At 40.8% G+C, this 21,705-nt stretch overlaps 2 protein-coding genes across 2 annotated transcripts; both read left to right on the forward strand.

Moving 5' to 3' along the window:
- The first annotated feature begins 83 nt into the window (after positions 1 to 83).
- On the forward strand, positions 84 to 17,980 carry prcp (prolylcarboxypeptidase (angiotensinase C)). Its single transcript, XM_061719763.1, has 9 exons — positions 84 to 983; positions 8,465 to 8,605; positions 8,692 to 8,793; positions 9,089 to 9,270; positions 11,187 to 11,344; positions 12,487 to 12,659; positions 14,459 to 14,626; positions 14,737 to 14,924; positions 15,848 to 17,980. The coding sequence occupies exons 1-9, from the start codon at positions 807 to 809 to the stop codon at positions 16,095 to 16,097; spliced, it is 1,539 nt and encodes a 512-aa protein (XP_061575747.1). The 5' UTR covers positions 84 to 806; the 3' UTR covers positions 16,098 to 17,980.
- Positions 17,981 to 19,407: 1,427 nt separating this feature from the next.
- On the forward strand, positions 19,408 to 21,558 carry LOC133441949 (protein FAM181B). Its single transcript, XM_061719765.1, has one exon. It carries the CDS (start codon positions 19,881 to 19,883, stop codon positions 20,844 to 20,846), a length of 966 nt encoding a protein of 321 aa, XP_061575749.1. The 5' UTR covers positions 19,408 to 19,880; the 3' UTR covers positions 20,847 to 21,558.
- The last annotated feature ends 147 nt before the right edge of the window (positions 21,559 to 21,705 follow it).

A 21,705-nucleotide genomic window follows, 5' to 3' on the forward strand; every position in this document is an offset into this window, starting at 1 on the left:
ATTTATTAGAAATATAGTCGGTTACTTGTCACTTGACACTTGACTTGTCACATTGAACTCTTATTTTGGAGGTTTCACCGGAAGTGAAGAGAACCACCACGTGATAAGTTAGCGACGCAGGCCACCAGCGTTTTTCATTTTTACAATATAATAACCAACTACAGTAAGAAGGAAACAAGTAATATTTCCCCAGAATAATTTATAGAATATATCTCGATAATTTTTTTTGCAAGTTTACAGTCTGCGAGTTGTTATGTGGTCTGGTGCGTTAGACAAAGGCTAAGACCTCACTGACAAACAAGTACTTTTAATGAATGTTCATACGTCCACATCTAGAAAAAGTAGTTTGAACATTCACCCGACGTCGGTTAAAATACCACGGGTTGTCCGCTAATTCAATTTCAGGGAGATAAGTCATCATTTGGAAGCTGCAAATACCGCACCCATAGAGAACTCCAACTCCCATCAGCCACCGCGAGGCATCTACAATAGTAGTCTGCTACCTGTATATATATCTATACATACTGACTGGCGGCGGTTGCATTTAAGTAAAGTCGGTGCAATGTCGTGGAAACTATGAAAATATTAACAAACCCTCAAGATGACTTTAGGTTCACACGCCAATAGATAGGTACTTTTACCAGTGAGCGTGTGGACTTGCTGACAGGGGAAATCTCACTTCCTCTCTGTTGCGGGACAAGACTCCTCTGCAAGAGTGTAACCAAAACTCAGCTGAGATCATGAGAGCGCGTTAGTCACACGCAGGAGTCCAACTGCCCTGGTCCTGTGTTGGACAGAGACTCGTGATGACTGGAGTCAGGACGCAGGTTTGGACCATTGTGTCTGCTACCTGCACCATAACCCTGTGCTTCGCTTGTTTCCACGTGACTGCTCTCAAATCAAAACTTTTCACCAGACTGGGTGGCCTGCATTACTCCACTGAGCCCCCCGTCAGCTATAAAACACTTTACTTTGACCAGAAGGTGAGTTAAACATTATTATTATTATTATTATTATTTTTTACTTAACTATCCTTGAAGTATAGTTTTAAATATTTGGGTTGTTTTCACTTTTTCTTCCGCTTCCATTCAATTCTCTTTCACTTCTCTTTTAATGTCTGATTTGTACCTTATGAGCTCTGAATTTGAGTACAGTAAGATACATTTCCCTCTTATTTTTTATTTATTTTTTAAATAGTTAATTTACTACCACCATCCAATATAATTCAGCTGCTTTTGGCACACAAAACGAAATCAGAAAAAATAACAAATATTAACTCTATATTAAGTGGCTGCATTGTTTGCTGTGTATGAATAATTGCACCACTTGCTCTTTCTAAAATTCCCATTGCGCTTAATTCTATGGAGGCTGATGTGCTGTGTCTGCAGACAATAGGTGTTTCCATACGGTTTCCTGTAGTGAAGGGAAAACCATCACCACAATTGGCTGTGTTCCTGCCTGCAGATCTGCCACCATCCTTCCTGGCTCTCTGCCTAAAGAGGTCTCCAGGGTCCAGTGAATATGAAACGCTTTACCTCAGGGGGTTTTTGAAACATCTCCATTCAGCCGTTACATTTTCTCTTTATTGTTGCTTCATGGTGATTCTGATTGCATGTGGTGGTACCCAGCACATCATAGGGTTTAGTCAAAACAAGAAGCCTTTGGGTGCAGAGTTGCATAAAAGGCTCCAACATGTGTTCTTTTAGGGATGAAACCCCCCTGACTAAAGGAGACACAATGCAATCACAAATGATACAGAAATGACTCATGCTTGCTTTGTGTCTTCAGCTTTAAATCAAGGATCCTTTTTTCTTTGTATTTTTTCCAGCTTTGTGGTCAAGTTGTAGCTCATTTACTTCTATTTGTGTTTTTATTGTTATTGCATATCTACTGTGTGGTCAGTTTTTTGCTCAGTTTCAGTGTTTATTTGTCTCTTTTAGTTTTATACGGGACAAATAAAAATAAATCTAATATCACATTTTGTTCAAAGTCTTGAGATTTACTTTCTGTTTGTTGTCATTTATCTCCTTGTTGCGGTTTTGCATGTTTTTATGGAGTTTTTTTGTCCAATACTGGTCATTTTCATTATGTTTATGGTTCTTTTGTGTCTCATCTTGTGTCTCTCGGGTCAGTTTTGCTGTCTTCAGGCTGTTCTCTCCTAATTTTTCATCCATTATGTGTTAACGTGTGGTCATTTTCCATTGTTTTATGGTTGTTCTGCATGTCATGATGGACATTATGTATATTTTGTTAAATCTTTCTTTATCATTACCTGGCTATGTTTATGTCTTCTCTCTATGTCATCTTCCTCACCCCCTAACATCTCCTTATTAAGCTTGTTCTGCAGTCTGCCTGTGATTGATTGAACTGATATTTATTATTAATTCCAGATAGTGATTGGAGACAACTTGCTCCAATTGTGGAAACTCCACTGGGTTTATAAAGATTATAATCGAACAATGGTTCATACATTTTGTGCTCTTCCTTCCTGAGTAAGATAAAGGAAAACAGTCTCGTTGGTCCTCACAGGCGGAGTTTCTTTGTTGTGCCGTGAAGCTCACTTTGTTAGATATAGTTTGGGCTCACTTGTATTTTCAATGGGATAAGGCAATGCAAGATGTTCATCTTTAAGTTATGATGAAACATTTTTGTCATCATGCTGTTTGTCTTTACCACAACGATGATGATGCTGATGATGATGCCCCGCGGCGTCTGAGGATAATTATGTGAATTACTTGCTTTGGGCTTTGCAGTTTCCAGATGTCATTACAGCTTAACATACATGCAACCTTTTTTGAAGAGTTTTATTTATTTTTTATGATGGCACTCTTCCCAATGAGGGAATACTTTTTGGGAAAAATGCTGTTTCAAGCCTGTAGCAGAGTTGCGCACATTTGTTGAATAAACGTGAAAGAACATCAAAGTGGTTCTTGCAGCCTCCTGTCAGACATACTCCTGTATTCACTAATGCAAGGCTTAAATGAAGCTCACTTTCCTGCTGATTTAGATATTTGAAAGTTTTTGCCGGCACTTCCCAAGAGAAAAAAGCTTATTGTCACTGAGAGAAGACAGTTCAGTGCCAACTAGAATAATTGGACACACTCAACTCTGCTCTTTTTGCCACTTGTAATAGTTGCAGATGGAAGAATAATGTGGTTGCATTTCAAGATGTTCTCCAAGTTTTTGGCTGTATATGCACACTATTCAAAAGTAGAGCGCTAAATGGGACATTTGTTCGAGTGGTGCAGAATTGTTTTCTGTCCATCCGTTATCTGAGCCTGCTTCAATCCTTTTCAGGGCCATGAGAAAAAAAAATAGGGAAAAGAAGATTCTTGCATGCCTACTAATTTTACTTCATAGTGAAGCAATCTCTATGCGTTCTGATCATTGAACAGACAAAGGTAGATATTTTCCTGTCTTTGAAAAAAGAAATAATGCAGATATTTGTCAACAGTGAATATAACTTGGATCAATACTGATGTTTCTGCTTGAAAAAGTGTTTGGATTTGAGGACAATGCACCACACCTGTTCCAACCCACTGCTTCCTGTGTAATCAGGCGACCGAAAGAGAAGATTGAGCCCATTTCCTCCCTTCTTAAACTCATTGTCTTGTCTTAAGGTTTTCTGTTTGCCCATCAACAAGAAATCCCTTAACAAAAACAACAAAATCTGTTACTTTTTTTTATTTTTTCCGTATCAGTACTGGTCTCTTGTTATAGTAGGCCAGTTATTGATCATGCAGGTTTTGTCTACACTTTGTAGTGAGGTGAAGAGAGAAGTGGATCAACAGTTTTTATCAGGAAATCCTCCTTAACTGCGATCTGCCTGCAGACAATGAATGGAAGTGTCCTTTTGCATCCTTCAAATTAACTCTGGACCTTGGGCTGGAGTCGTTTCCTTTTATGCCTCCACTTGGTGGAAAACAAATGCCACCTCTCATCTTAGGGAATGGTTAAAATATGGGCCTAATCGATATGCAGCATGTTGAATTTATATTGAATCCTACTGCTGAGGTGCTGTCTGCTTCCACCACATGGTGGCACTACATATCAGGGTGTGGAGATGTTATGAAACCAGATCCACAGGCTTTGTGATGTGCATACTGAGTAGAAAAAAAAAGACTATATTTACTGAGGTACTTTATATATTTAGCATTTTTATTGCAGTATTTTTCTCGGTATTACAGCATTGAGATTCTGTTTTTCCAACACTTAATAGTTGCATTCACAAACACAGATATCTGCTATTTGAGAACCTGGGCAGAAATAAAAAGAAATAAGCAGATATACAACTTTAGTGAATTTGTTCAGGGAATTTGAGCATCACATGGCTGACCAAAACCAATGAGAGGTCCTCTGCTGCCAAACTGCTGAACTCTTTCCCTTAAACCGTCTCATGGTCCTCACTGTTCAAGGTACTGCCAAGTGTGAAGGAGTCAAGGGTTGAATGAACACATTGAGGCCCCAGAATCTTTTTTTTTTTCCCCACTTTTTTTTTTTGTTATTGGCTAATAAAAATGCTGCCTCCTTTGTGTCCACCAAAGAGGGAAGAGAGCAGTGACGGGGTGAAACAAAACAGAAACATTTTGTATTAAGTGTTGGGGCTGTTTCAAGTCTTGGACCGCTCAGAAACCTCATGGGGTCGTCTTCTCTGTGAGACTGTTGTTTTTCCTTTTGGTTTTGTTCAATAAAGAGCACAGAAAATATACTTCAAAGGGAGGACACCCCAGAGTCCCAGAGGTTTTGTGAAAAGGATAATACAGGGCTCATCTTAACTGAAACTAATTTGGTATCTTTAAGAATGGCTCCAACATTTAAGGAAAAAAACAAAACAAATTGGGACTAATTGCTCTTGAATCCAGAATCTGAGCGGTCCATTTGCTGTACCCGCTCACTCCCATTCAGGGTTACAGGGGTCTGCAGGAGCCCCAACCAAGCTGTCTTTTGCTGAAATGCAGAGGTGCATCCTGGGCAGGTCACCAATCCATTTCATATTCATTCCCACGGGCAATTTAGAATTAACAATTAACCTGACGTTCATGTTTTTGGACTAGTAAGGGGAAGCTATAGTTGTTCCGATTTCTGAATTTCCCTGTGTAATTGAACTACTGGGGCCATGGTAGTTTCCCAGGTCAACAATACAACTCTAAAACTGGTCTATTTGGTATTTACTAGGGCTGGGCGATATATCGAGATTTTAATATATATCGATATATTTTCAAACGGGATATGGTACGAGACAATATCGTTTATATCAATTTAAAAAAAAAACATTTTTTTTTAATTTTGATATAGTTATTTTGTGACAAATTGACTTGAATGTTTTATTTGAGATTTTCACAAATGTTTTGTTATTTGCACAACTGTCAACCTCAGTGGAAAAGTCTGCCTGTTACTGTCTACATTGTATTAATTGCACAGTGTATTTTATGTAATTGTTATGCAGGAAAGGGGTATTTGTTTTATTTTATTCAAGAAGCATTTTTATTCTATATATGCAGGCAGTTTATTTTTATTTCATTTGTTTTATACATTTTGATATTGTGCAGACCTCTGTTAATAAAGGAACCTGTGTGACATTTGGCACGAGGCTTTGTATTAAAACTGACTGTTTTTTTAAGGGTTTGCCTCAGAAAAAAATGAAGCTAACAGAGATGCTATGCTATAATGCTTTGGGGGAAACCCCAATTATGGCACAGAAAAAATATCGATATATATCGAGTATCGCCATTTAGCTAGAAAATATCGAGATATGACTTTTGGTCCATATCGCCCAGCCCTAGTATTTACGGTAATTCTTTATCTGAGGTTAATTAAACAAAATATGTTTAGTATGGCATTAAACTAAAACTAAAAATAACAGTGGTATCGGAACAGTACTCTCTTCTGGCTGATACTTGAAGGTATCGGAAAGAAACCTAGAGGAAGCTGGAGGAAATGAATGCCAGAACATGCAAACTCCACACAGAAACACCACGTCAGATGCTGTCTTTTCACAAAACCACAGTTGGTGTGTTGCCATCCGTCCACCTGGAAAATGTAGAGTCCTGGAATATATCATGCATGGATTCATGAGAAAATATTTTTGTTTACTAGTTTGGCCAATTCCTAAACTATTGTCTTCTTTATTTTACTTTTGACTGGAAATCTCAGAATTGGCTCAGTATAACAGCGATGCGTGAAAGTGTCGTAACTGGGAAGATAACTGCTCTGTGTACGAAGACTAACTAGGCTTTTAACGCCAGATTTGAGACGGGCTCTTAAGGAAGTGGAGGAAGGAAGAAAAAAATTGCAATAACAAAAGTCGCACTGAGTTGAGCTGTAAAATGCTGCGGAAAAAAGATTTGACTTTAGCCTATTACCAGGTGCAGTCGCTACCTCGGTGTAAATGTTTTCTCCACCGAAGCAGACAAGAATTTAGTTTGGAGCACTGATGTGGAGCTAGACTCGGTAGTCCGATCACGAGCTAAAAGTAAGTTGTGTCAAAAACACTCTTTAACATTCAGAGTTTAAAAAAATGTTTTCATTTGAGGAAGCCAAACATTCTTTGAAACTGGAGTTTTCTTAATTTCCAGCAGGGTCCAGACTCCTGTGAAGATAAGGCAAATTACCGTAGTAAGTGTGAAAAATGTGTGTAGGCTGCAGGGCTGACGACAGGCACAGACACTACAGTGAAGCCACAGTGGGAAATAGCAAATGTAGCAGCTCCATTCACTCATGATGTGGCAAAGTGGCACAAGGCTGCACTCGCCGCTGACAGACAACAGACAGTGTTGGGTGTTTTTTAGATCAAGAATTAAACATTTTCCTTTGATTCCCTGCTTTGTTGTCACAGTTGCTATTCCTTCTTGTAATTCGGTCTCGGTCAAGCTTTGCAAACGTCTCTCCCACTCACTGAAAATTGCATAATTAAGTGAGACTGAATGTGGTGGAATACACCTTTTTATATGAAAGAGATTTATGTAGGAGGAGGTGTAAAAGTGTAGGAGGTAAACTGTGAGATCACTGAGAAAAGGCCGACGCCTATGGCACTTTTGCACTAGTCCCGGATCAGCCCGGTTCTACCCGCCACGGCCCCGTCTTGCGCGTTTGCACTAGGGGCTGAGACGGGTAGAGCTGCTCCAAGCAGATACTTTTTCTGCAACCATTCTGGCGAGGTTCTATCCGGGCTGAGCCGGGACTATTTCTGACGTCACCACCCTCCGCGCCACTGATTGGTTGGGGGGCGGGGCCGTCAGACGTTTGAATCAGGAAGCGGGAGTCAGCGCGAGGGCGACTTGCGGCTCGCAGCGATTTTATTATAAAGCGCAAACGTCTGTTTCATGATCCAAGTCTGAGGTGCAGATGTTCATAAACCTGGGGGCTAACGAGAGAATTAAAAAAGGGATGTAGACGGGCTGTTTTTTTCTCAGCCGCTCGCGGCTCCAGCTGATTTCTCATCAGCGCCGACACGAACAAAGGTGTAGCGCAATCGAATACGTCACAGCCGCTTCACCCCAACCTGCCCACTTCTCACCTGGCTGTGGAAAAACAAACGGGGACAAAACGGGTGGAGCCGCGCCGAGCAGAGCCGGGCTGATCCGGGACTAGTGCAAAAGTGCCACTAGAGATCCTAATGAGCCTGAAAGATTTTTTGGGGCACAGTTCCAGTTCAGAAATATTGTGTATTCTCAGCGTCTGAGCAGCAAAATAACCATCCTTGTGTCACCTTTCTCAAATGGCAGCAGAGTTGTGTCTGATCTCAAGTCTCCAGTCCTTAAGGCCGAGTCAAGTCCAAGTCATATAAGAAAAGTTTGAGTCAACTACTGATCAAGTCCAGTTTAGATTACGCAGCTGGCAGCTTTTTAAACACATGCAGGATCTTTAAAACACATTTTAAGCATTTCTAAGTAGGCATGTTCCTTTTTCGTTGGAGAAACCCCCCAAAACATATTATAGATACATCCGATTACCTGATCACCTGACCTTGATTTCATCTTAATAGCCTAGTCCTGGTGCTAGTAGATGAACAGTTTAACTAATCTCTACCAAAAGCACAAAACGCCTGTGGGGTCAGAGTGTAAGATATAGGGAAAACAGAATTATAGGATAAAAGTAAAGCATGAGATTTGGTACAAGAGAATGAATAAGAGTGTCGGGGGTGGATGAGATGATGGGCAAAGGATGTGTTAATGCTCTACTTTGAATATGCAAACAGTGAGAAAGTAACATACAATTATTAAATGAAATGCTATACAGACTATATGAGGGATTGTATGCATGTATAGGGTATTTTTAATTATTTATTGGCTTTAATAGGTTATTTGTCTTGTTTTATGTTGTGTGTAAATGTTTTATATACTATAGTATTTATCTATTTATTTTTTTACCACTGACTGATGGGACTTTTAATTTCGTGGTTATATAACAATGAGTAATAAAGATCTAATCCAACCTAAAAAAAACTATTTATACTTTGTTACAGATTGATCATTTTGGATTCTTGGAGGATGGCACCTTCAAACAGCGATACCTTGTGGCCGACCAGCACTGGCACCAGCCCGATGGGCCTATCTTGTTCTACACTGGGAATGAAGGCGACATCACCTGGTTCTGCAACAACACTGTAAACTCCCAGCTGCCCCCCTGCATGTTTACGCTGCACCTAAATCCTGAGACCACCGTAAAACCCGTCACTTGTTTTCTCTTCAGGGCTTCATGTGGGAAGTTGCAGAGGAGTTGGGCGCCATGCTGGTTTTTGCAGAACATCGTTACTATGGAGAGTCGCTGCCATTTGGACAGGACTCTTACAGTGTAAGAGAAGATGCAAAATTAGAACTGTATTTCATTAAAATCTGAATAAATGTGTGATTACACTTTTTTTTTCTCTCTTTTGTGGAGTTTCCAAGTGTTAAACCTATTAACATCATTAGTTTAAAAAGCCATGCATTTTAATGACTTCTACGTAATGAACCTTGAGTATGTGAAAGCTGAATGTGTTGAAATCACTCTAAAATAATTTTGCACAAAGAATTGGAAAATGTCTACATTTGAGTTGAAAATGTTTTTGGAGACATTTAATTAATTGTCCTGCATTTTTCGCTTGCAGGACAGCAAACACCTGAACTACCTGACCTCCGAGCAGGCTCTTGCAGATTTTGCAGTACTGATTCAAAACCTGAAGAGCACAGTACCCTGGGCTGTGCACAGCCCTGTCATCGCTGTCGGGGGCTCATATGGAGGGATGCTTTCTGCCTGGTTGAGGATTAAATATCCCAACGTTGTTCTTGGGTAAGATACTAATGCAACATACCAAAATATGTTGTGAGTTGTGAACTTTTTCCAAATCCTGTAAAAACCAGTGGGGAGGATTTAATGTAGTGTTCATGAATATGCATTGTCCCGTCTAAATAAACTTTGAAACTACCTATAAAGTAACAACAACAAAAAAGAAACATTCCCTAAGTAATTTCTAAGGCTTTACATGTAAGGAGATATTTTTATTACACCATGGTATGGTTTAACATGGTTATGCTTTAACAAAATTAAAACTAAAATCATTGTGAAAAACTAAGCACCACCTTTACCAGCAACGTATTGAAATAATTATTTTTTTAATGTGAAATCAGTGTCTCGCATCCTTGTGGAGTCATCGGGTTTCACTATCCTTTTTCTGCGTTGCTTCAGTTTAAAGAAGTTTGTTGACGTCTGGATTTCGACTGAACCTTTACAACACTTTGATTCGTTTTTAGTCGCTCTCTTGTAGATTTATTGTCGTGCTTTGGACTAACTCTTCACTCAATATCTTGTTTTATCCAAGTTGTAGCTGCTGGATAGATGGTCACTCATTTTATCTTGAGAATACTTTGGTCCACAGCCGAGTTCATGGTCAACTCAGTACAAAGCAAGATTGCTATGGGTGCAAAATACACACAAATCATCTTTTTAAAATTGTATCTGTTGTTATTAATTCTATTATTGTCTTGATGACATGTTTGGACAGATGTTTGTATGACTCTCTCCTGACGGCCCTTCTAAACAAGCCAGACCTGTTATGGTTTTTTTAATTTTTAATTTTTTTTTCCCTAAATTGTGCATTAAACTGAGGTCTGCAGAGTCTGAGATTCACCTCTTGATCTTTTCAATTATATCTCATCTGAGCATTGCATTGTTGATGGCACTTGCTAAGGTCATTGCTGATGTCTTGGTGCACGGCAGCGCTGCGGGGGACTGCGCTCTCACCGTTCCTCTTCACTCTGTGTGCCCCAGACTTCTAACAAGAGTCAGAGTCCTGTCATCTGCAGAAATATTCAGATGACTCTGCAGTTATGGGGTGAATCAGTGGCGAACAGGAGACTGAACATAGAGAACCGAGGACCACTGTGGCGTAGTGTGGGAACGGTCATCTCATCATGAATGTGAACAAGACCAAAAGGGATGATTTTGGATTTTAGGAGAACCAGGTGTAAGTTAAACATTATTTCCATCCTGGGAGACAAAATAGAGGTGATCTATCCTCTCTTTCCTATGTCCCTTTTCCTGCTCTACCCGGCTGGCCTTCGGCGACAGGGTCCCCCCTGATGAGCCAGGTCCTGCTCAAGGTCCCTTCCCTCTTAAAGGGACGTTTTTTTTCTTGCCACTGTTTTTCTCCCACTTAGGGGAGTTTTTACCTTCCATTGTTCATGTAATAATTGCTCAGGGGTCATGTTTGGGCCTCTGGAAACCACATAACAGCTTGTGTTGTAATAAACGCTATATAAATGAAATTGAATTGAATTGAATTGGAAGAGTATAAATACCTCGGTGTTCACTTGGACAACAGACGGGAGTGGGGACGCAAGAATAATGCTGTTTACTAGAAGGAACATGCATTTCTTGAGGAATTTGGCTCTTCATCATTTTCAGCAAGTTGTTGAATATCTCTTATAAGTCTGTTGTGGAGAGTGCAGTCATATCTGCAGTCATCTGCTGGGGGAGCAGCAACAGAGCCAGTGAACTGATGAAGAATGTCCTTTTTACGTGACTATATGTCTGTACACATGTTTGAATTAATTTGAGACTACATGCTGAAATGGTCTGAGCCTTGATTATCTTTTATCTTCTCACAGACAAATGCTTTCTAAGATTTCCCGATGAATGTGGATGTGTAGTTTGTCTGTTTTTGAGCAAAAACAAATGGTAGCATCTCTTTCTTCCCTGTGTTCCAGAGCGTTGGCATCTTCTGCACCGATATGGCAGTTCCCTGGTATGGTGCCATGTGGGGACTTCTACAAAATAGTAACACAAGACTTTGCCAGAAGTGGCTCTAACTGTGATGCAAACATAAGAAGGTCATGGAAGGCTATTAATAACGTTTCTTCCTCTGGTAAGGCAGGCTTGATGATGACTTCCTGAATTCTCTTAAATGACACTCTTCCACATCTGAAACAACACACAAAAACACTTTTATCAAGTTCTTAGTTGTAAGGAGAGGATGGATGGTGTGCTGGTACCTGCAGGACAAAGGTGCAGCTCTGAAAGAGCGCTTATAAACAAATTAGAGTTTGAATGGTATTTAATTAAGAAAATGTGATTTATGTAACAGACATGAGCCACTAAGTGCTTCACAATGTGGATAAAAACACCATAAAATAACATTCATTGTACATTAAATGCACAGGTTAAAACAATACATTTGCCAATTTTTGCATATATAGTTTTAAATCATTTTTTTTTGTGAAGATTTATGATTACTGATGATACATGATTTAATGTCATACCCCCCCCAATTTAATTCATGAGATTAGGTCAAGTTCTAATTGAACTATACATTTCAATTTATGACTGTAGCAAATGTCTTGTGATTTGGTCAAAAGTGCTGCCAGACAGTCTGTGATTACATCTGCCTCCCTGAAATACTTAAATAATACAGCTTAAAAATCACCAGAATTTCTTGATAAAAAGGAAAACATCCTAGCAAAAGTATGCATTGGAATGTGGGTCCAAAAAAGCCACAGTGACATTTAAATAAAATATGATGGTGTTATATTAAAAGCTAAGCAAGTATTTATTTAGCCCTGTTTTTATAAACTCCCATTGTTTGGGAAATGAAAGCTTCCTGGAGGTTTTTCATTGAAGTTACCCACATATTAATGTATCTGTGGATTTGACCGGTTTTTGTTTGCATTTGTTATGAAAATCGTTGAGTCAGAGACTTCAAGGTGAATCATTACAGGCATTAATATGTTAGGTGTGCTATAATGAGCAGAAGGTCCTTCTCAAATTAAACTTAACTCTGTTCTACTAAGTTTTAGATTGCTGTTTTTGCTGAAAGTATTCCGTCATTTCAATAAGATTTTTTTTCTCCCCCAGATTGCTAATTTAGGCAACCTATGACTTTAACTGAAATAAAGTTAAAGTCTTAACAGCAGTATGGCTTAACAATGTCTTATACACATTCAAGTAGAATTAATAATTTAATGACACCGAACCTCTAGTTATTTTTTTTCTTCCCTTTTTCTTGACAAGCGTCTGGTCTTCAGTGGCTGTCACAAGAGTTCAGCTTATGCACCCCTCTCAAGACTGGGCTCGGTGTCATTGCCTTCAAGAACTGGCTTCAAGAGACTTGGGTGAATCTGGCCATGGTGGACTACCCGTACGAAGCTAATTTCCTCCAACCGCTGCCTCGCTGGCCCATCCAGGTACAGACAAACACAAAAGGCTCAAAGTAGTGTATTGAAAACGTGTTTATCTGTAGCCAAGCTCCGAAAGTTAGCCGAGTTTCCTATTTAGTTTTTCCTTTTCAAAAGTTTTTAGTCCGTCTCAACTTCGGTTAAGCAGCTAATTTGACCTGGCAGCCCGTGCTAATGAATGTGCGACTCAGCCGATTGTGTTACAAGTGTTTGTTGTGGTCTCCCGCGCCTTTTGTTGACAGCAGCCGTAAACTAAGTTCATTAATATTCATAAGGATCTGGTTTCTTTTTAGACTGAAAGTATTCTCTGGATGGGCAGCAGCAAGTACGGCTCTGTTCTTCCCCGCTCTTGTACCAGTAGTCTTTTCACTCGCCCGCTCTGTCAGATCTGAGGTGTTTCTGTCAGGAGGAGGACATTTGTCCAGTGCAGCACATAAGGCTGCTAAACGAAAGTTCAGCGCTCTTGTTTGAACGTTTAAATGAGACTGAAACAAACGCTTGACAAGACACTTGATGTGAGGAAAAGGGGCCACAGAAATACCCATCCATCCAGTGTCTGTACCTGCTCCTCCCTGAGCGCTGAAGACTGTCCCAGATGTCTGCACCTTTCATGCTCGTGATCTGGTGTCAGCACAACTGTTCTGCAGAGGCTGATTGACTTGGGTCCAGTTTATTCTACCATTTACCTTGACGTGTCGCGTGTCTATAACAAGCTCTGCCACTGACCCCGGACTCTGTTCAGTCTTTGCATTCGCTCCCGAAGAACCTTCACAGGAACGTCGTTCTCCCAGTAGTGCGATACATTATAGTTATTTATCATTAAATCCATGAAAAGACGCAGGAGCAACATGTGTCATCATGTGCAATAAACACTAAATGGTCATTTTGAGTTTTTTTTGGCCCCTTGCCTTTAATGTATGCAACCCCTATGGGTGGTTTAAGCGGTTTAGGCAGTGGGTGTAAAGAGGAGCTTTTTTAATGACAAAGCTAATGTGATTATCTGAGTGAGTGTGAGAACGGGGTATTGAGGGCTTAGAGGAGGGAAATCTGTTGGCAAAGATGAATGTATAAGCCTAATCCTATCTGAAAAGTACGGAGAAGATGCTTTGGAGCTATTGCAGTGTTTTTTCTTTTTTCCCCCCTCTCCTTCACAGTATAAATCTTTGGTTGGACATGTCTGTGGCCCTCCTCATCCATCGACCACCAACTCCTCCCTAGCCCCGAGACAAAAGCCTTAGTAACAAACTCCACACTGGTGCAGCTCCCCTCTAACATCCAAACAAGAGAGCCCAGTTTCTCTGCTTCACAAAGAGTGCAGAACAACAGCCACGGCCAACTCTGCCGCCGCAACCATAACAACACGCAGTGAAATCAAACAAGAGCTGAAACGCAAATATTTATCATTCACGCTATTAATTTTGAGAAATCAGCCGTGGTCAAATAAAACAGTGAGCTAAGCCGTTTAATTTTAAAGCATTTAGATTGTTGCATTTAAATAAATTATAGTTGTTTCTTTCTGTTTTTTTTTTTTTTGTCCTCTAGTGCCAGCATTACAGCGATAAATTCAAGTTCATTCCAGGGAATTTCATATGCAAATCAGGCGCCAACACTTTTTATGTGGAAAAACACTTTATGGGCCACAAGAAAGCAATCTTCAGACTTGTAAACAACTTTGATCTAAGGGCCCTGGTTCTTTCATTCCTCTTGTCAAAGTTTTAATGGAATAGATTGCCTGAGCCGTTGCTGTAATCAAGCCTTTGTAAGTAATTGTTTTTTGTTGTGCTTTCAAACATGTCGTGTTTTTGAAGGTGGTGTGCAAGTATCTGGGTTTCGATTCCTCCGTGTCTGACTACCAGCTGCTGCGAGGTGTTTCCCAAGCAGCCAAGGTCTACTACAACTACACCGGAAGCTCGGCCTGTCTCAACACCTCTCAGACGGCGACCGGCAGCCTCGGTGCACTCGGATGGACTTACCAGGTGATTAACACGGCTCACTTATCAATCAGGGCCAATAAATGGATGCACAGGGGTATCGGTGTGCAGCTTTAACAGTTAAAGTGAATGTGCGTTCAATCCCTAAATCCCAGGCCTGCACAGAGATGGTGATGCCCATGTGCACAGATGGCGTGCAGGACATGTTTGAACCCGAGGAGTGGAACTTCCAGGTCTTCTCTGACGAGTGCAATGCCATGTTCGGTGTCAGGCCACGGGCCGACTGGGCCGGCACGGTCTACGGGGGAAAGGAGATTCGGTCTCATAGCAACATCATCTTCAGGTAGTCATTTATTGTGAAAAGCAAGGGAGATGTTTGCAGGTTTCTCTATAAACCGAAATCACAAAAGTCGAGTGTCAAAGATACAAATTTAAAAAGATAAAGAACGTAATTTAACCTAACATACATCAACGCAAGCTTTTTTTATTCCTGAAATGTATTCCAAAACAAGTTTAGATAATTGTAATTATGATTTGGTACAAAAACTGTTTCTGCATCTTACTTCGTCTTTGAGGAGGAAAGATGGGCAGAGCATCAGCATTATATCAACAAATGTGTCAGAAAATACCACATTTATGTTTGACGACAAGGTTCCTTGAAGATTGGAAGGGCTTTCCCTATTGCTCCTTCCATGTCTAACTCTGTACCATTAAATAATTCAAAGATTCTGTACAATTTCACTGCAAAAACGGGCAAGGGTGCAAGACCTGTCTTCTCCAATCCTTCAAATGGCACTGCATTAAGAGCTGTCATCCATCAGTCGCTGATATAACCACATAGGCAAGCTTTTACTTTATTGTACAAGAGGTTTTGTGTTCAGACGAAACAGGGTTATTTATTGAAGAAATGGGCGATGTGTGTTCAGGACCAAAAATGATACGGAGTTGGACTTAACTAGTCCTTTGAGACTTTAAACTGCATCCTGCACACATTACGAGCCTCATCCGAGGGGTAAGAGGGTTCTGTGAGGAGCGGGAGAAAATAACGTGCAAAGTCCCTCACCACTTGGTGTCGTGAGACGGAATGCTAACGCGTCAAAATGACACAAATTTTCTTAAGTTTATTGTTCATGTAATAAAATAAAAGTCAGATCAAATCGAAAAAAAATATTTGTATTTGCCGTTTTTCCAGTTCAGTCTTAGCTTTTCCTAATTAAGGTTGTTTGTCCAGTTCTCAGTGAACGTGTGTTTGGTGTTGAATTGCAGCAACGGAGGACTTGACCCCTGGTCTGCTGGTGGAGTGACTTACAACATGTCGGACAAGCTGGTGTCCATTTGGATTCCTGATGGAGCGCATCACTTGGACCTTCGCTACAGCAATGACCTCGACCCGCCTGCGGTCCGTGCAGCTCGGGCGTTGGAGGTGAAGTATTTTCAGGACTGGATCAATAAAGCTAAAAAGAAAACTGGAACTCGTCGACTGTCTCCGAAAAAAAACAAACTTCGGCCTCACTAGGATCCTCGGGATATCCGGGGTTAAGCTTTAATTTTTAATCACGATAATTGACATGGTGCTCTCTGTCATAACACCAAAGTTTGTCACTTTTGCAATCAGTTTCTGTCTTTTTTGGCTTGTTGTGTTTGGTGTGGAAGTATTAAAATACTTGATTTACCTGTTTATTCACTCTTTAGGCCAAACTGTACATTTTCAAGGGCTTAAAGACTTTAAAGTCCCCATATTATCAGTAAGTAATGGTTACGTTTGACTTATAAACTGATAATAATGCTGCAGTGGAAAAACATTTGTCATCATGAAAAAATGGATGATTCTTAGTTCTCTTTTTCTTTTTTTTTTCAATGATGTAACATTTTCCAAAGCCTATTAAGGCCGCCAAGTTTCTATTTCAGTGTTTTAAACGATCCAGTATGTGCTGTTTTCTCATGAATTCACATCCTCTGCTTAATTGAGTGTTTCATTGTCATTCTTGTTGGTTTTGTCAGGCATATCTGCTTTTTCTTCCAGAATAAGGGAACATTACAAAACTCAGGAGAAATGTTTGGCCTCACATGTGAAGTAAATTCACTATTTTGGAGATTTTGACAGCATTTAGTTTTTTAGTTTAGTGTTAAAATGATATTGATTGTTCATAGATCAGTTCCTTCTCTGCTGTTTCTAAGATTTTTATTTTTCTTGCACAGAAATATCTTACACTTTCTCTTTTGGTCATGTCTGTATGAACCTTTGTTTGGTTGAGGAGTGTAATTTTTCCTGAACAAAATGAGGCTATAAAGTTCAATTTTCCCTCGGTAGGAACAATTGTACACGCTTTGAGATTTAATAAAAACCCAATCGGAGGAGGCCAATAAAGTGAGTGGTGGGAGGTTATTGCGGCTGTGCCCGCTGACCTTAGCCCTGTGAACCAGCCTGTGGGATTCCCTCTAGCAAGCGTTAATTCACTGGCTGCCTTTAAAGCTTTAAATTGTGGCACCGAGGCAGCCCGTGGACTTTGGTTGTTGCCCCCTGCAAGTAATATTATTAATACAACTCCTGCAGTGCTGAAGAGGTTGAGAACGGGTGATGGGAGGTTAAGAGCGAGGCGGTGAGATGATGCAGGAGTTGTCAGAGCCAAGAGTTCTTTTGTACATCAGAGCAAAGTCACTTCTTTTTTCTTTTTATTTGCTCTTTTAATAATGTCATGTAAGTCAAAAGCATTTTAAATACAAGCGAAAACACGTCTCCTTACATTATCATTTTCATTGCAAGTGGCTACACCTTTTTTCTTCTTCTTCTTCTTTTTAAATCTAAAGTGTCAGACCTGACATGACCTTAAGAAGCAGCTGTGAAACACATCCTGCTCTGGTATGTGGGTTCATTTTCTTTAAGGAAACACAAAGCGTGACTTTTCAACATTTTGTCACAAGCTTGACTGAATTTCTCCCCAGTGGCAAGTAACACAACTAAACATGGGGGAGGACGAGGCCTCCGCCACTAAATGCCCTCCTTAAATGTTTCTCAGGACTTTGAGAGGTCATTCTTTTTCCTGGCCTTTTTTTTTCTTTTTCTTAGCTCCCTGACAATCGTCATCAATCAGAGATGTTATTAGTATTCACTTAACTCTTGAGCATGTCCCTACACAGACAGGGACCACACACTATTAGGAAGAGATTAAGCCTGTGCGTGTCACAACGCGTTGTTCTGACACCCCTTCCTCCCTGCCGTGGGCTCGGGTGCAGCGCAATAAGTAAAATGTTTTAGAAAACAGTATCTCAACAATGTGGAACGAATGACTACAAGTGATGTATCTGTCCTCATCTTGTTGAGTTTGGATGTTTTTTTTTGAGAATGCAATCCAGGTTTTATTGTTGTGCAATAAAGGCAAACCTAATATTGGGATTTAACTAACTTGTTTATTCACTTTTAGAGTAGAAACAAGCCTAAAGCTCCTCAGCTGTGCTCTCAGTTTCTGTCCTTTTGAGCGGGTCTGCAGCAGCCCATCCCCTCTCACCCTCTCAGCCTTAATGCAACAATAGAAACTTGTTTCCGGGATCTCTGCGTCAGGCTCTGTGATTTGAATGACCTACCAGCACAAAAGCCAAGACCCCCTGACTAGGGTGGAGGAAAAAAAAAAAAAAAAAAAAGTGGATATGGCTGCCACGGCTGTGATGAGGTCACTTTGCCAAATTTGTGCTGCTCGTAAAGCGAGCCCAGTACTCTCACACTGGAGCTGGGAAATGCCGTGAAACGGACGCTGATTTTCTCCAAAACATCTGAATAATAAATCGCAACGATTTTACTTTTGTAATCTTTAGAATCTAGCATTTGCATCCAAGCTCTTTATCCAGGCTCATGCTTTTTTAAGACATGTTCATTTCTGCTTTGCCTCAATGTTTGTTTTTCATTAATTTATTGTCTCCTCCCCTGCTAAGCTACTCTTCTCTCTCTCTCTTTTTTTTTTTTAGACAAATAGCAAAGATTCGCAGTAAGTTCCACATTTTGTGACGTACAATTAACACTTGCCAGCATTCTCTTCCTGAAATTCAACTTTAATCCTGTTGAGGATATTTTAGATGAAAGCGGGCCGAGTAACCGTCCTCCTGTCGGACACATCCTCCTTTGTGTTCCTTTCTTGGCCAAGAAACTTCCTGTAAATGCGTTATTGTTTACAAGAGAAGTTTCATACCCAGGATTTCTTAAGGTCAACATTTCTTCTCGCACACTGAGCCCGAACTGCACTTTATTCCCCTTTAATTTAACAGCTCCGGCAGCTTTTCTAGTTAAATCGACTGTTCATTATTGAGACCCATTTTACGAAGGGGCTGTGAGGTGCAATTTAATGAATCTCTGGCACAAAGCTCCCTTTCACTGCTGCGCGAAGAATAGGGGCTATTTAGACCCTGTAGGGCTTTATGTCAAAGGCAGCCCATAATAGTTGTCAGGCCAGGGCAGAAATTCCCACTGGCCTGGGAATGCACTAGAAATCAACTTTTGCCATGAGCAGATTAAGACACAAGCAAGCAGTTGGAATATTCTCCTCTATACTGGCATCTGTTTAGACACACACATTTTCCCACAGAAAAGAAGCCTTTCTTTCTCTGATTTGATGCTACATTTCTTTTTCATCGACTAAATTAGTACTATTAAAACTACAAATTAGTAGAAATTCAGTTGGCCGAACAGAGAGGACACACATAAATAGGTATAACGGCTCAAAATTGACTCTGAAAGCCAATGAATCGCTTTATGATGGTGATTTCTTCTACTTACTGATTTGACAATTGCAGATTTAAAAAAAAAAAAGTATTGTTTTATAAGCAAAGGGGTGGTGTTAAAGCTGTGCTTTGCACAAGTACTCCAATCCACCAGGAGTTGGAAAAACTTTTCTTTTCACTGTTACAGTAATATTCTCCAGTTTCACGAAGGGTTTTGTGGTTCAGAGCACACACACAGAGTTAAACTGGAAGAGTGGAGTTCTGACAGAGGTTATTGTCTTCAGCTCGGCAGGGAATTTCAGACAAATCCCTCTTTAGATGCAGGTGGTCACAACACAAGCAAAGAGTTAAGTCCTCTGGTCTCTTTGCCCCTCCCCTTTGATGTTCTGACATCATTAGTCCAGCCCCCACGAAAGATCTCGCCTTCCTCAGAGCCCCTCACTTCTAGTCTGGAATGTTTATAGAAAGTTAATGAGCAGCATCAGGACCAAGTGTTTTTACCAGGAGAACAAAGTAATGCTCTGAAGAAAGTGTCGGTGCAGGGATCACAGTGGATGCCACAGGTGAAGCCGCTGGGCTCGACAGAGTAATGGCTGTTCAGACTGCCATCATGAACCCTCAGTTCATGAGCTTCTGCTTCCCCGGCTCTGTGATGGAGTATGACGTGGATAAAAGTCTGGATGGGAGTCTCCTGGGTGAGGCAGAGAATGACGAAGACTTCAAAGAGACCACGAGGGACCTGCTGAGCTTCATAGACTCGGCCTCCAGCAACATCAAGCTGGCTCTGGACAAGCCGGTGAAATCCAAAAGGAAAGTCAACCACCGGAAGTACCTGCAGAAGCAGATCAAGCGCTGCACCGGCATTATAACGCCAGGAAACGTAGCAGAGGTCCCAGCAAAGAGACAGGGCTCCCCCGGGTCTCAACCGAGCCCCTTGCAGAGCAAAATGCTGCCCAAGCGTGATGGGGTCCAGGCCAACTTGCAGAGCAAGAGCTTGGCAGCTCTCTTCAGCCCTGCGAAGGACATAAGAGGGGAGAAAGCCAAGAAGCCGCCCTTGAGGCATCGCAACCTGCCACCGTCTTTCTTCACCGAGCCTGCGAACTGCTCCAAAGTCAGCTCCACATCCGGGATGACGCTGAAGGACTTGGAAAGAGGCAATCCCGAGGCTGCAGAGTTCTTCGAGCTCTTGGGACCTGATTATAGCAACATGGTAAGTGACCAGGACCTTTACCAAGGCATGCCTCTTCGATTACAGCCAGAGCTGGGAAGCCCGGATCCCGCTTCCTACGACGCTCATCATTTAGTCGGAGGCCTCTTCTACTCGGACCCCTGGACTAGCTGCTCGGGACCCTCTAAGAAACTCGGGGAGAGTCTGCGCGGCGTCGGCCCGGCCCAGCCTCCCGCCTACTGCCAGGCTGAGGATGCTTCCGGGCCCATGGATGACAGCGCATTGTGCACTTTGGCTTTCCCAAACTTCCTCACAGACTGCTCCATACCTCAGGTTACCTACGACTTGTGCAGTGGTTACAACAGAGCTAATTATTCATCTCTATGAAAAATGTTTCATTCTGTTTTTAGGAAAACTCATACAGAAACAGGTTTTATTTTTAGCATGAAACTTTTTTCTGTTGCAGATGCATCTTTCCTCAACAAAGTTGTTTTGTTTCTTTTCCCCAAGAAGTTTTTATCTCATATTTAATGAAAAGTTACAAAGCTTCTGAAGACAATTTGATACATTTCTGTTCAATATTCCAGTATAATCTCCCCCCCTTTTTCTGTCTTTTCTGTGTGTGGATTTTAACCATCTCAGGCAGTTTCTGATGACACTCTGAATGAAAATGCATTTCCTTTTTTGCATGTTTAAGTCGGTGAAATGTAGTCTTTTTGGATTTTCTCAGTCAGACATTAGTTTTACGACATTTCTCCTGTTTTATGAAGGAAAACTGCACAGGCTGCTGAAATAGTTGTCGATTTAGTCCGCCAAGCAGCTGCTTATTCTAGAAAAGTGAAATTAACCCTAGATTTCTTAACAGTATGACAAAACAACATATGCACTTTTTCGATCCTGGCAGTAACAATTCTGTTCAGAAATATGAAAATGAAATTTAAATAATAAAATGAAAAAAAAAGAAGATTTCAAGCATGTTTGATTCCCTCCAGCTGGTTTACAGAATTTTATGGCTCTGAATTTATTTTCAGCTGGCAGTTTGACCAGATTTCTTTTTAAGTCTTTAATGTATGTAGTTATTATAAAAATGACAAAATAAAGCGGGTCTTTATTAAAGTGTGTGTGTTTTTTTGTGGAACAGTGTGTGTAATCATCAATATTTACTAGGCAGCAAAAACAACAGAAAAACACAGTCAGGAAAAATGTTCGTGTCCATGATATGTCTCAAACATAGTTACAGAAAAAT

This window comes from Cololabis saira, chromosome 4 (genome assembly GCF_033807715.1).
Source record: "Cololabis saira isolate AMF1-May2022 chromosome 4, fColSai1.1, whole genome shotgun sequence".
Lineage (NCBI taxonomy): Eukaryota > Metazoa > Chordata > Actinopteri > Beloniformes > Belonidae > Cololabis > Cololabis saira.

Coding starts and splice junctions, on each gene's coding strand:
- LOC133441949 (XM_061719765.1), top strand. CDS start 19,881: ATGGCTGTTCAGACTGCCATCATGAACCCTCAGTTCATGAGCTTCTGC.
- prcp (XM_061719763.1), top strand. CDS start 807: ATGACTGGAGTCAGGACGCAGGTTTGGACCATTGTGTCTGCTACCTGC. Junction 984..8,464: donor CACTTTACTTTGACCAGAAG/GTGAGTTAAACA, acceptor ACTTTGTTACAG/ATTGATCATTTTGGATTCTT. Junction 12,660..14,458: donor TGCCTCGCTGGCCCATCCAG/GTACAGACAAAC, acceptor GTGTTTTTGAAG/GTGGTGTGCAAGTATCTGGG.